The sequence below is a fragment of the Zootoca vivipara genome, chromosome 2, assembly GCF_965207765.1.
Source record: "Zootoca vivipara chromosome 2, rZooViv2.hap1.1, whole genome shotgun sequence".
Taxonomy (NCBI): domain Eukaryota; kingdom Metazoa; phylum Chordata; class Lepidosauria; order Squamata; family Lacertidae; genus Zootoca; species Zootoca vivipara.
Genome location: NC_142584.1, coordinates 81133933 through 81148896, shown reverse-complemented (window position 1 = coordinate 81148896; position 14964 = coordinate 81133933). Strand labels below are relative to the sequence as shown.

The window sequence follows — 14964 nt, the reverse complement described above, 5'->3', positions numbered from 1 at the left end:
GAGGCACCCTGTCTGAAACAGCAGAGAAACTCTGGCAACAACTCCAGAGGCAGGGAACCATCAAGTGGAAATGCATCTACTGCTCAGAAATGTGGGGCAACAGCCATGTACAACCACTGCAATAAATGCCACATGCAAAGGCACAGCAGGTCATCTGGCTGCAGAGGGTTGCAAAGCCCTGTGCCGCCTCTTAAGTGTCAATGATCATGACATTGCTTGCAAAGGCGCAGGGCTTTGAAGATGCTGAAAATCAGCTGATCACCAGTGCCTGCAAAGTATCATGCTCTGATTTCAAACTGTGTGGGCAAAGGAAAGCAGGATGCCTGATGTCAGAGAATTGACAGATGGGTGGCTGTGTCAAAGCTGGTCCATGGAGTGGAGGAGGTGAAGAACTGGCCTAACAATCAGATCCTGTGCTTCAGAAAAATTCATGGAGAACAGAACTATCAACAGGTATCAGCCAAGATGAGTCAATAAAACATTCAGGTTCAGATACAGTATCTCTCTCAGTTGCTAGGGGGCCGAATACCCTTCATATGAACTCCAAAGCAGCACCTGGCTGACAATTTTTGACAACAGGATGCTGGACCAGATAAGTCTTTGATCTGATGCATCAAGGGTCTTCTTAAGCACCCCCAAATATCCCAATTCTGCAGTTCAAGAGCAAGTGTGGTAGATATTTAGAGGAACTTTGGCTTGCTTGAAAACCTTGTGGCAGGCACTCTGGAACACAAAAACAAATGCTTATCTTCACAATTTTATTAAAGCAGCAGTGTTATTCCTATATATATCCTCAGCAGTATGCTGTGGGTGTGAATTTCACAGACTGCTTGTTGGCAGAGAATTTACTCTCGATTCATTGCATGCCAGGTTATTCTTGTATGAAGACAGGGAGAAAGGGAGCCTCAGCTATTCTGGCCTAGAATATTTTAGCTCCTCTGTTCGTATCTCCTTTCCCAACCCTGCCAGCCCAACTGTTAGACTTTCCGTCGACATCTTTTCAACATTTGCTACTACATTTTATATTGTTACTTTTAACTGTAAGGAATTGAAAACTTACCAATAACCCAGGTTATGCATTTTCTGCATTGCTTCTCCATTTGTTTAGTCTTTCTGAATAAGCTATTCTTTTGTAAAACATAATATGACAAAGGGCTGTCACTTTCAGAAGAGCTTCCTCCTGTTTAAGCTGCTGCTTTTATCATCCTAGTAACAGGAGACCAAGGCTACACCTAGCTATTTTTTTAGCTATATATAATATGTCAATGCTCACTGGAAGGACAGATCCTGAAGCTGAGGCTCCAATACTTTGGCCACCTCATGAGAAGAGAAGACTCCCTGGAAAAGACCCTGATGCTGGGAAAGATGGAGGGCACAAGGAGAAGGGGACAGAGGATGAGATGGTTGGACAGTGTTCTCGAAGCTACGAACATGAGTTTGACCAAACTGCGGGAGGTTGTGCAAGACAGGAGTGCCTGGCGTGCTCTGGTCCATGGGGTCACGAAGAGTCAGACACGACTAAATGACTAAACAACAACAACAACAAATGTCAATATTAAATATTTCCAAGCATGGAACAGCTGTGCAGAAACACCATTGAATAAAGCCTGTATTATATCTTAAATACCAAAGTAAGAGAGACCACAGATCTGTGATTGAATCTTCCATCTTTTCAAATTTTGCCAAATAAGAGCAGTCATCAGAGCTAATCTGGATTGGGACATTAGAGCTGAGAGAGCAAGTACCAGTAGTTCCCCCTAAGCAGAAAAAGAGGATGGGGGCTGAAAGACAAAGGAAAGTAGTTGTAGGTGTGCACAGAACAGGAATGAGTGTACATATGGAGTACTTGCTGCTTGCATGACATACAACTTAAGGTTCTTCCTTTAACTTGAAATTTCCGTGATTTTTTGTACATGTGTGAATCTGTAAGCGTCTGAAGTCTTAAAACTAGAGGTTTTTTGATGCTACAATTTCTTGCTTTTGAAAACAATTCACAGAATCACATGAGCCACCTCTAAAGTGGCAATATTTAACATCTCTGTGGCTTTATAACACTTATATACTGCACCTTTATGTGTTGAAATCACTTTACATCAGCACTGTAAAATGTAGGCCATTTTAATTATTCCCCCACCTTGCCTCTTTGCTATGCCCATTGTTTTTCATTTGGTCCAGAAGTATATTAGGCATACAATTTTGCAAGGCAGTATTGTGCATCGGCCCAAAGGGGGGGGGGAGGCCAATGCAGAGACCGAGTAGTTTATAACAACTTTGGAATGTAGCCCATTATTATCACAGACTGCGGATCAAGTAAATCTATGGCAGGAATCTCAATGGCTCAAGGAATGAGTCAACCCAGAGGCTACAACTGAAGTCACAAGACAAAGTATATAGTAAGAGTAAGAGTAAGAGAGAAAGAGAAAGAGAGAATATGGTATGTAGAAGACACATACACATTTTTCAACGGGAAATAGACCTGACCAAATGACATACACATGCAGCACCTCACTCCCAACACCTTCTCTCACGCATACAGCAGCGACCCCTTTCCCTCCTCCCACATGTAAACACAAAGCACTGCTCTCGTTCTCTCTCTCTCTCTCTCTCTCTCTCTCTCTCTCACACACACACACACACACACACACACACTGCCCACCTACACCCCTTAAGAAGCAGATGCCCATGACAAATCTTATACACGTACTGAAAGGACAAACCACCTTCAGTTTTAGAAAAAAATAGGATTTTCAGACTTTGTAAATGCTGGACAAACAAGATGCCTTAGCCGTGGTGCTGTTCCTATGGCTCAATAATAAGAAACAAAATATAGCACTGAGATTCAGTGATGATCACTAAATCTGACATTTAGAGAACTCTGCAGAAACTGATAAAGAAGCTTATCAAAGAAAATCTTTAAGTATTTGCTACATTGGAGTTCCAATCCTACGCACATGGACCTGGGAGCAAGCCCACAGAACATGGTGGAATTTACTCCCGAGTAAGTATGAGCAAGTTTGTGCAGCAGGACATCAAGCCAATTCTGCACATAGCTCTTGTAGCCTCAGAGGAGGAAGGAACACCACCTGGTCTTACTCAGCTTCACCTGATCTAAGACGGTTAAATGCCTGCCTTTGCAATTTTAGCCACAGCCACTAAGGTAGTTATTTTTGCCCTCTTTAGCACTGTAAGGCAACAAAGGTTTTAACTGCCAGCATAATAGAGCTGTCAGAACTGAGCTTGATCCTCAGAGGCTTTGATTAAGGCAGGGAGATCAGAGCAAGGAAGAAGCTACAAAACTTGCTATAATCCATGGGCAATGCCTTTGTTTTCTCTAAAGAGAAGACTCGAAATTAGACTAATAAACTAGGAGAACAGCTCCTTTTTAAAATTGGCATTGCAGTGGTACCTCCTTTGTCACAAAAATCCTCTAGTCCACTGAGAGAGGGAGTATTAAATCCATTGTACATGGATTAAAATAACCCAGTATTAATCACACTAGAGAGTGAACCTAGGCAATTAAAAATCCTATTCCCAGCCTGGAAGAAGTGTCCAATCAAAAGCAACAGTAGACCTTCCACACCATTTCATTGCAAATTCACGTTTAGCACACTGAGAATACAACTGTAGAAATCTAGCCACAGGAGCAAGGAGAAATGGATTGGGGCAGGGAGCACACAGTCCCATGGCTAGCATTTTGTAGTTGCATTCTCAGTGTGCAGTGCAATCCTGTCCACTTCCACTCAGAGGTCAGTCCAATAAAGGTCAAATGTACTCTGAGTTACACAGGTACAGGATTACAGTCCAAGACTTACAGTGCCATGCTTTAGGCTAAATAGGTTCCCTTTTAACCATGGTTTGCAAACCTTGGTTTCGATCTCTGCTTACAGAGGGGACTCTGGTAGCATTAATCATGGATAAGCTTAGTGCAAGGTTAACCCTTGAACTTGGTCAATACTGTTGGGGGAAGGACACAATTCAAACAAGGAAGGATACAACGCTAAAGACCGGAAGCAGCGTTCAAGCAGCAAACCAGCCTGAGCACGTGAACACAGGCTGTTCCAATGAGAACTCACTGAAGGCAGGAAGCCACCTAAGCAGAATTGCTTGTATTTTCTTGGACTTGTGCACTTCCTCAATGCCTAGAAGGAGAAACCACTTTTGTCCAGGAGGCCAATCCTCTGTGGGCTACCTCTGACAAGTGGGTGGGGTCTGTCCACCTGCCAATCACCTGGCTTAAGGTGGACCCGATCCCTGCCAAAAGCAATGGGGTGTGGAAGAGATGCATTCAGCACTGAATTTAAAGAGTGACAACTACAAGCCCTGCTGCCAAAGAACAACTGGGAGGGCACAGCTCCCAGACACAGTTGCAACAGAATATTCACTGCCTCTCCTTGCTGAGCAGGGCACATTCCAACAAAGGAACCCTGCTCCAGCCAAGGAGCAACTAAGCAGCCCCACAGTTACCTGCCGCACACATGATTTCAGGTGTAGGGCAGGCGGGTGAGGTTTCCTGGCAGGTTAAGTCTGGCCTGTGAACTGGAGGTTCCCCACTCCTGCACTGCTTCTTCTGTTGGCCATTACCCTTAACCTCCTGCCCTGACTCATCTGCTGTGTTCTCATTGCTCTATCCTCACCACTCATCCTTTAAAGACCCTTTCTATAATCAGCTGCGTGGAATGCTCAGAGTTTGACATGAAATAAAAGTCTGTATTAACCTGCCACAATGAAAATCCACAGTGCTCAAAAGGCAGATCCGATTCATCCATTGCTCCATGACTGCCTTGCTGTTGACATATACAGCCCTAAACAACTTCAGGCCATGGTACCTGAAAGACTGCCTGCCCATAGATAGATCACTTTGATCATCTGAGATCTTATTTGGAGCAACAAGTCCTATGGGCAATTGTGCCCTTGCATTTTGAAATGCTATTCCTTCTGCCATACTTCTGCTGTGTTCTACAGACCTTTAAAGGGCATATTTCTTTTCCCACGCTTTCCCTGACCACTGCATTTGCTTGCTGAAGCTGGACCCTTGTACCTGACAATTGTGACTTGTGTTTTATCCATTATTGCAATGATGTGGGATGCGTGGTTTTATACTGTTCTATATTCTGAGCTTTGTATGCCACTTTGATTTCTTGTGATATTAAGCTGGTTACAAATGCTCTTAAATAAAGCCACAACAAGGGAGCAGTTACATATAGCGAATCATATGTGAGAGAAGCTCTCTACATGGTTCGTATGCATTAGTCATGTCAATGCAACCCCCCCCCCTTTTTTTTTGCTGGAATTGCACCGGCATGGCTGGAATCCATCCAACCTGCCTGATGAGCTGCTCGTGCTCATGATGAGCTCTACCCATGTAGCTGTGCTGCAACTGGTTACCCATGCGCCTGCTTGCACATATGAGGGTTTCAAAACAGATTAATATTTCACAGACCATTTCCCGCAACTGAATAAACAGGCTACGATGACAGCTGAGCCAGTCTTTTCCTCATCTTACTCTCAGAGACAGAAGACAACAGTCCTACAGTAACAGATAATAAATTGTTATTATTTTGGTAATGATTTCAACAGCAGCGATAGAGGCAAAATTGTTCTCACTTTCATCTTTGATGAAAAAGATCCTATACAGCTATGGTGCAATCCAAACCCTTATGGTCTAAAAGCTGAAACTTGGAAGAGATCCAGATTCCCATTAAGTGATTACATGTTTTACTATTAAGATAATGTATGGGCTGTTTAACCTAACCATAAGGCCCTCATTTGTTACATTGGGCTTTCTTTCCTATTCAGCAACTATTCACTTCCTTGACACACAGAATAAATCCCTTTCTCCTGAGGAAGCTTTTAAATTGATTTTTTTTATTACTTCATATAAAACTTCACTCTTCTATCTACAATAAATTATGTTCTGCCTCATATGAAAGCTTCTATTGTAGCCACCACACTTTTTTTGCTGTTCGCAACCTATTTAAGTATCACTCTTGAGATCTTCCAACAACTGGCATCCTCCTGTTTAGTCAGACACTGTGAAGTTCATAGGCTGGTTTTCCTACCACAACATCTGCTTTGCATTAAACTATTGGCAGCACTTACTGGGGACTCTCAAGTAACTCCAAGCAATTAACCAGATGATGCTGTCAGGTGTGCTTCTCATACCTCTCAGCTGTAGCACCTGTTCAGAGTCATTGTTCCCTACAGTGTAGCCGACCTGAAATCCTGTATCCAAAACTCTAGACACTAAAGGCTTGTTTACATTAAACTCTCCCAGTATCATTGTAGCTGAGTAAGAAGTAGTTTACGAGATCTTTGTGGTGTTGACACAACTTCCTGGAAGCTGCTGTCGTCGTCCCTTATGCAAGGAAAAATGCTATGGGTGCAAATTCAAACACAAATTCTGTGCCCAAGAACTTAAAATCTGCATCATGAATTTAAACACATTTCCTAGAAGCAAGGCTGGTTTAAAATGACCTTTCATTTACCACTATGTCCCTTTCCACATCTGTGTTCAAAATTACAATGAATATAATAGGCACACAGTCAGGAAACGAGCTCAAGGTGACTCAAGCCACAATTTCAAGGAGAAGGCAAAAATGGAAGCCCAGGATGACTGCTAGCTTCTTCCGTCTCAAATATGTTGTGACAGATCCTGAACATGAGAAAAACCATTTACCAAAGTAAAACTTAATTGGGCTCTTGCATGAATTAATTTGGCATTTCTTACTGAAGAGAAAGATGGTAGAGGATAAGGCAGGCATCCCCAAACTGCGGCCCTCCAGATGTTTTGGCCTACAGCTCCCATGATCCCTAGCTAAGAGGACCAATGGTCGGGGAAGATGGGAATTGTAGTCCAAAACATCTGGAGGGCCGAAGATTGGGGATGCCTGGGATAAGGCAAGAGAAAAGACGGATGTGGACATCTGTTCCAGGTAACCTGTAGGGACAGGGATCATTAGGTTCACAGGGTACTAAACCTCACCAAGTATGCACTTGCAGCTGAAATCAACCACCCTTCGGTGTTCTAGGTTTCACCCTCAAATTCTCAAGCTGCTCTTTGCAACCAGGTCAACAGTAAAACCCTAGCAGTGCCCCGTTTTGCACTGAAGCACTATAAATTCTGTGGTTCCACAGAACAAAAAATAGCTCAACACACCACTAAGCTGGAGAAAACACACATGGCCTGGCAGAACGTTTTCTAAAACAAAGCTGGTTGTGCATCTTGCCCCTTGAAGCCAAGATGTGAAGGAGGAACTCAAAGGAAACGTGCAGGTGGCATTAACAGGTGTAATGCCTTAATTTAAGCCAGAGATCCCACTTTAAATTACATTATTTCAATTGCCATGCTGTGATATCAGTTCATAACTCCCACTGGGAAGTTCCATCAGCTGAGGGAGGTTTTCTTCCGCTGACTGTAGTTCTTGCAGCATGTGGAGTTTACCTGGAACCTGACTGCATTATTAATGAAGTTTGCTGCTGGGTTACTTTTTGCAACAGTGATCCTCACTGGCACCACACCCCCCCTCTCGTCTCAACACACTGTCACTTATCATTGGATGCAATGTTCTTGCAGCGAGCGTGGCAACATGAATTACCTTTAAGCATCTTGCTAATTAGCATCAATGCACTTATTAAATGAGACTCAAGAACAGACAGCTCTTGAACACTTAAGCTACTCTTTTGTACACGGGTTTTCTATAAAAGATTTGGTTATTTCCAAATATTATTATTGGCATCTTCGATGCATCAACACTTGCATCACCACCCAACTGGAAGCAATAGACGTACACTGAAAATTAGAAAGCAGCTCAAAAATATTTGTGACAGAGGTTACCATTCTACAGTGATCGAGACACTGGAAACCTCCTGCTTGGGTCACTGTAAACAACCAGAGCACTGTCTCCTAGCAATTGAAGCCTTGGGCTCACTAGGCCTAGCTATGCTACAGCAATTAAAAATAAATAAACCTTGTTTTGATTGGAAATCAATAGATGGATAACTTAGCAAATCCTTGAAATCAGTGGCTAATTATTCTACAATAAAGGATGCTATGATTAGGCTAGCTAAACTCCACTGTAAGCACCTGCCAGAATGAACTCATGGGAGAAATTTGTCTTTAGGCTGGTATGGAAATCAAGTCGCAACTAAATTAACAGCAAGTTACTGAACAACCCAAAGAGTTAGGTTTCTGGTGCATGAGCACAACAAAAGATAAAATAGTGTGTTATGAAAAGCATAGTACCGGTATGTGCTATAGATGCTGGCAATTTCACCTGGAGAGAAACTAATCACCGAAAGCGTAACTCATCAGTTGGGAGTTCACTTCTCTGGATTGCTTAAAAAGCAAATCCTCTTAAAAAAACCAATACGGGGTATTCTTAAACCAAAAGGGATGAGTTAGTCCATTAGTTATTTTTCTTCTGTATGCAGACAAAAATATGGCAAAAGGTGGACTCAAAAATGCATTTTAAGGTGGTGGAAGAAGAAAATGCTTACTAAATACAATTTTGAGACACTGATCCTCAAATGTGAAAATGAAGTTTTGGAGCACCCTTTCTTATTGCATGCATAGACAGGGGATAGGCTGGCATTTGGCTTCATGCTACGCAAGGGCAGAGAGGAGTTTACGTCTCCCCAGGGAACTCATCATCTCCCTATGGAAGGCACCACATACAACTTTTATTTGTGCAGTTATTTCTAAAACTGCTAAAGCTATTTCAAAATGCCCTACTCCTGTTTGGCTGAATCTGGTTATTAAAAAAACAAAAACAAAAAACAATACTGTTCTCTCCCACCCTCACAACATCATCCATGAAGACCGCACCCCCAATGCAGTCTGATCCTTTCACAGTTTTTTGATACAAAACTGGAATTCTGGCATCGAGCTGTTTGCAGAGGTCGGTGTGGAGTCTACTGTTTTGAATTTAATTCACTCCCTACACATGTACGCACACTTTCTTGCACACACTCCTATCATCATGCATCAGGCAAGGTTGAAAAAACAAATGTTTCAGGTACATTCCGACAGGACATTAAATTAATGACAGGCTCCAGACCAATATCCATTATAAGGCAGTTGCCGAAAAATATTTTATTATGGGAGCACAACTTCCCATAACCGGTCATGGTTGTCCCATTTACTTCAGAGCTCTTCCCACAACATAATATAAAATGCTACCCGTGAAGTAAGGGGCATGACTTAATATGACTTACAAGTTCTAATGACTTACAAGTTCTAGGTCCACATCAATGTAAACAAGGAGCATGGGACAGCAGATAGGGCTGACTTGCATCAGCTCCAACCCTACATATCCACTTTATCCAGCCCATAGAGGGGTGTGTTGGCAGGATGTGGCAAGGCCACCAATAGGAAGAGGCAAGGCTTCACCATCCTTACACTGGCTCCGTTTTTCTCTTGGCAGACAGGCAGATACTGAAGCAAAAGAGGCCTTTTCGAAAATAAGCAACTGAAACGTAGGGAAACCTGAACAGCACAAAGGCCAGTGCTTCTGATGAGTCATGGACCTGTTTTAAAACACAATTTCTTTAAAATTTGCACACTAATTGCCTATATTAAAACACAAGTGTGTTCTGAACATTATAGGGCCTTGTACACGTGCTGTGGGATTTTGGGGGGGAGGGAACTGGGGGATTTTTGCATTTTCAAAAATTTGGAAGCTTCGTATGTGCATTAAAATATTACAATGAAGTATGTTGCATGCTCCCATCCTTGATAGAGGGGAGTGTTTCTCCCACTGCAAACGGCAAGTGTGAGGGAGGTTAGGACAGTGGTTGGGTTTAGACTTATGATCCCCTTCTTCCATGCCTGTTCCAAAAGAGGCTAAAGGTAAAGGGGCCCCTGACCATCAGGTCCAGTCATGTCCGACTCTGGGGTTGCGCCGCTCATCTCGCGTTATTGGCCGAGGGAGCCAGCGTTTGTCCACAGACAGCTTCCGGGTCATGTGGCCAGCATGGCACAGCTGCTTCTGGAGAACCAGAGCAGTGCACGGAAACGTCGTTTACCTTCCCGCCAGAGCGGTACCTATTTATCTACTTGCACTTTGATGTGCTTTCGAACTGCTAAGTTGGCAGGAGCTGGGACTGAGCAACGGGAGCTCACCCCGTTGCAGGGATTCGAACTGCCGACCTTCTGATCAGCAAGCCCTAGACTCTGTGGTTTAACCCACAGCGCCACCTGGGTTCCAAAAGAGGCTACCCCCACCCCAAATATGGGGAAGGGAATCAACGATGCAAGAGTAAACTATGTGATAAACATCACCTCTAGTTTGACTCTTAAGTAAATTATAACTATTAAGCACAAAACATGGTTTCTTTATGCAGCTGCTTCAGGCACAAGTTCAAGTTTCTAGCATTAGAACAAAATGCTTTAAGCCAAGCTGTGTTTATTTCAAAGCAAATTCACATTTCAATGTTTATGCTATCCCTAGGAATTCTCCACTAAATACACCCTCACACTAGAGAGGGGGGTGTTATCACTCATCACTCTGATTCCTATTTGGGCTGAAGCAATCTGTTCTTTCACTTTCCATAATTGCTAACATGTCTGACTTGGCTATAATTACTGCCACTATTGTTACAACATTTGCTCAGGCTTAGCCGTCTGGCCCCTTCATCAGTAGTTGGACAGGCCTGTTATTAGCCTCTCTCTATTATAATCCACATTAGAGGGAGGTTTGCAACCACTGCTGCTCTCCTCTGCATTCAGGGAGTCACAGTATTCTCAGTAGACACAGAAAGCCACACACACAAATAAAACAACACAATGTATACAAAAACATCAAGAAATACATGCATTAGTCGAGCTCTGAATCCTTTGTAATGGCTATCATCCAACACGGACTCCCTTTGGAGTAACTGCCACATAGCTTTTCCTTTTCCTTTTCAGCATTACAAATGCCTTCACATTTCATCCACGTCAATACACTCGAGCTCCAATGAACTATATATTCTGCACATGGAGATCAGGTGTGAAAGATGGGTCATTGGATTTGCAAACACTTGAGATAAAGGGAAGGTGTATCTGAAGAAGTGTGCATGCACACGAAAGCTCATACCAAAATAAAAACTTAGTTGGTCTTTAAGGTGCTACTGAAGGAAATTTTTTTATTTTGCTTCGACTCAGACCAACACGGCTACCTACCTGTAACTGGAAGGAGTGTGCGTTAGCTCCCCACCACCACCAATGATCTGTTTCTGAATACAGCATACCATGAATACCTTGGGTTGTATTCAACTCACCCTTGAACGTGCCCACATTAGAGCTTGAGTTCCTGGTGTGAAAGCAAGGACCAAATGCATGTATCACATCCCTTGGGCAATGAGACGCAGGTGTAGGCTAAGCATCTTAGGGTGCACCACATGTGATATACTATCCCAGGCATCCCCAAACTGCGGCCCTCGACATGTTTTGGCCTACAACTCCCATGATACCCAGTGGTTGGGGAAGATGGGAATTGTAGTCCAAAACATCTGTAGGGCCGAAGTTTGGGGATGCCTGTCCCATCTTTCATGCTGCACCAGTTTCTCTTCCTTACTACTGGAGCAAGACTGCATATTTTCATTCTCCCTATGTACCTATCCCCATCTGTTTCCATCTCCCATAGTGATATTTGGAAATAACGCGAAATGCCCCCCCCCTTTTGGGCACACTAGAGCAGATACTGATGTAAGATTGCAAAGCGCTCTTTGCAAAATATTCTTTTTTATTTTTAACCATTTGCCCGGCCCAACTATAAGAAATCACGGTCAATTAAAGTGCATCGCAAGAGCAATACCAGGCCACTGAGGGACAAACCAAGGACAAACATCCACAAATGAGCTTTGAAGAAGACCTAAAATGGAGAGGTGCTAAGTGACACAGTCACTACTAGGAAGCACTGCAAAGTAAGGCTTCCTTTAGCAAGGAGACACTCTCTCTAGCCCAGTCACCTTCAAGTCTCACGAGTCTTGTCATTTGACCCCTACCCTGTCAACACACCATGTGAGACATGCCAAGCAGCCCATCTCCTACCGTAGGAGCAGGCCCTGCGCCACTTGACACAACTCAAAGCGGCACTGCGTCGCCGAGCCCCACGAACCCGAGAGGCCAGCGCCGCCTAACTTTCCAGGGGAAGGTGCTCGCACCATTCTCACCGGGTGCCCAGCAGCTCTCTAAAGGCAGCAAAGGTGGGGGGCGCTTCCGCCCCTTCCTTCCACAGTCCCGAAGTGCTTCTTCAGTGCCCGGAGCTGCACACAGGCTGCAGAGGCGGCACTGGGAGTCTGGGAAGCCCTGGCCCGGTGCACCATCCTCCCCCATGGACCTGCGCATCGACAGAAAGGTGCGCGCGGGAGAGCGAAGCAGTCGTAAACACGAGCAACGCGCGAGGCAAATCCGGGCTGGCCTCCTTCCCTCGAAGTTATGGGCTGCGACTGGAAAAACGCCCAGGACCAGCTGCGTGCGTGTGCTTTGCACACCTGGAAGAGGGGGGCACGGGCCCAGGGCCCACCCCCCACACAGGGCAGACGGGGAGCAGGAGGAGGAAGGGGTCGGAGTCCCGCCGCGCCCCCCTCGAGGCAACCGTCCCCGCCGCCTCCCTCGCCCCCCTGCCACCGCCGCCCCCCGCCTGACCTGTAGGCGCTGCAGGTAAGAGGCCGGCACGTAGCCCGTCTCCCCGGAGCCCGCCCGGGTCACCAGCCACCAGTGCTGGTTGCTCCGCTCCAGCAGCAGGAAGGTCTCTCCGGCGCCGAAGGCCAGGGAGCTGGGCTCGGCCGAGCGGAAGCCGTACAGGGCCCGGTACATGGCGGCCGCGAAGGTGGGGCGGGGGGTGGGGAGAAACACTACAGGGCAGCGGACCCGAAGGGGACCCTCCGGTCAAGAGTGCCAGCGGCGCCGCCTCCTCCGCCGGCTCCTGATGCAAAACACGACTCCCCAGGCTCCGCCCCCGCCCCGGGCTGCGTCACCCTCGCCGGCGATGTCAGCGCGCAGCCACGCCCCCTGCCGGGCTCGCGGGGCTGCGGCGCCACCTGCTGGGCTGCTGCTCTATGAGGGAGGCGGGAAGCGCGGCCGCGAGCGGAAAGAGCAACAGCGCCTCAAGCGGCGGCTGCTCCTGGGTCAAGTTGTTCCTCGCCCCGCCTTGGGGGAACGTCTCCAGCGCCCCTCTATACTGTACTAAAATGCTCTCACGCTGTATTTTTCTTATTCTTATTCTTATTAGAAATAGTAGCAGTAGAATAAGAATAAGAATTCTATTATTTCTACCCCACCCATCTGGCTGCGGTTCCCCAGCCTGGCTGAGTGGCTTACAGCAAATATAAAACCATAGTGTGGTTTTATATATATTTGTGTGTGCACCCTCATTTTTCGCTCTTTGGGTCTCAATGTGACTTACAGGGTGTTTTTTTAACTGCCAAAAAAACCCACTCATTAAAAAACAAACATAGGTAGATAGATATTCTATTAAAAGCATACAATCACAACAACAAAAAAGCTCTTCCAGGCCTTTCTTTCCTGATGCATCCACAATAACCACATTGATGAGCGTAGTTTCGCCACCTAATTTCACTGCTGCTAATCTAACCCAGGCATGGATGCAGTAGAGAGAAGAGTTTAAACTCTTATCTAGTTCTTGCTTTGAAGAGAGAGGAGGAAAATCACAAAGCAAAGCTGTCCTATTGCCTTACTGGAGACAAGGGGCAAGAAGGACATGTCTTCTGGCCTAATCACTGGCAGTACTCTGGAGGAGGTATTTTAAGGCACTGGATGAATACTGAACAAAATGAAACAGTGGGACACTGTCAAGTACTTTATGAGGGAACAGGGTGCTGAAGACAGGTGCTTATGTTGCTGTATTAAGGACTCTAGCATCAACCTGTAGTTTTAGGGTGACTCATCAGATTCACAATTGTTTGGGGGACAAGAGATCAGGATTTGCATGAGCAGGTGTTCCGAGAGACCAATTTAACACTACATCGCTGCCTGGACATAGGCAGGTCAGCAGAATTCTATTCTAAATTAGAATATTATAATATTCTAAAGCAAGTATTAGAATATTAGCAGGCACAGGTCCAACAGTCCAACAGTCCAGACATCACTATAAATAGGACGTGCCAACTAGTGAAGGAGCATGCAGGAGACAATGTCTGTATTGCGGGAAATAACATGTAAAGAGAAAAGAAAAATGCCTAGCATATGGACAGCACTGCAAAGCATGTGGCAAGTTTTCAAAGCTAGTGCAGGAAGGTGAAATCTCAGAGACAGGCAATGAAAGCAGCGCAGGAAGACAGTGATGAATCTAAGCACTGGGATGATGTCCTAAGCTGACTTTGGGATCACCGTTGTCAGGATTTCCACATACTGTAGTGGGAAATAACGGGGCAGTGGGGATCAGTACACACCCCTACTGCACTCTTTGCTCATATGCTTTTGAGCAAAAAAGCATTCCCCTTTCAGCTGCAGTGTGCTGCCAGTGACACTGGTTAATGTAAAGACATACTGTACATTGAACTGTGTCACCAGCTGCTTATTATGTACAACAAGACTATCCTGAAACCTGTGGGCAAGTGCAGACTTCTTCTTCTTTTTTTACAATTGAGCGGCATATCAAGTTTATGAAATAAATAAGTAAAGGAATTGCAAACAAATTGGAATAATTAGATGTAAATTCACTGTAAAAACACAAAGGATTTTTTGTTTTGTTTTTACAGTCTGTAGTGGGCCAAGGCTTGTTTGTTTGTTTGTTTGTTTGTTTGGAGCTTTTTTCAACATAATAGCCAACAAAAACAGAGTGCCAGTTCTCACACGCTCCCTTTTGGCTCTGCCAGCACAGTTTTCTAACATCCTGGAAGTGATTCTAGCCAGGCGGAAAGCAGAAATTGCTCCCTTCACTATTGCCAGGAGTGGGGAGAGGATGAATGAGGACAAGGGAACAAGAGGGGAGGCTGGGTATTGCCCTCGGGCATCTCTAG

The 14964-nt window shown here is 45.1% G+C and overlaps 1 protein-coding gene across 4 annotated transcripts in view; it reads right to left on the bottom strand.

Moving 5' to 3' along the window:
* The window catches only part of NCKIPSD (NCK interacting protein with SH3 domain), a 94225-nt gene extending 81272 nt beyond the window's left edge, over positions 1-12953 (bottom strand). For 2 of the 4 annotated variants that reach the window (XM_035106417.3, XM_088662323.1), the window contains exon 1: positions 12629-12953. In XM_035106417.3, coding sequence (XP_034962308.2) covers positions 12629-12799 — 171 coding nt within the window. In that variant the 5' untranslated portion in view covers positions 12800-12953. The remainder of the gene's footprint in view (positions 1-12628) is intronic. The other 2 variants (XM_088662321.1, XM_088662322.1) reach the window with 2 other exon arrangements.
* Between the last annotated feature and the right edge of the window lie 2011 nt (positions 12954-14964).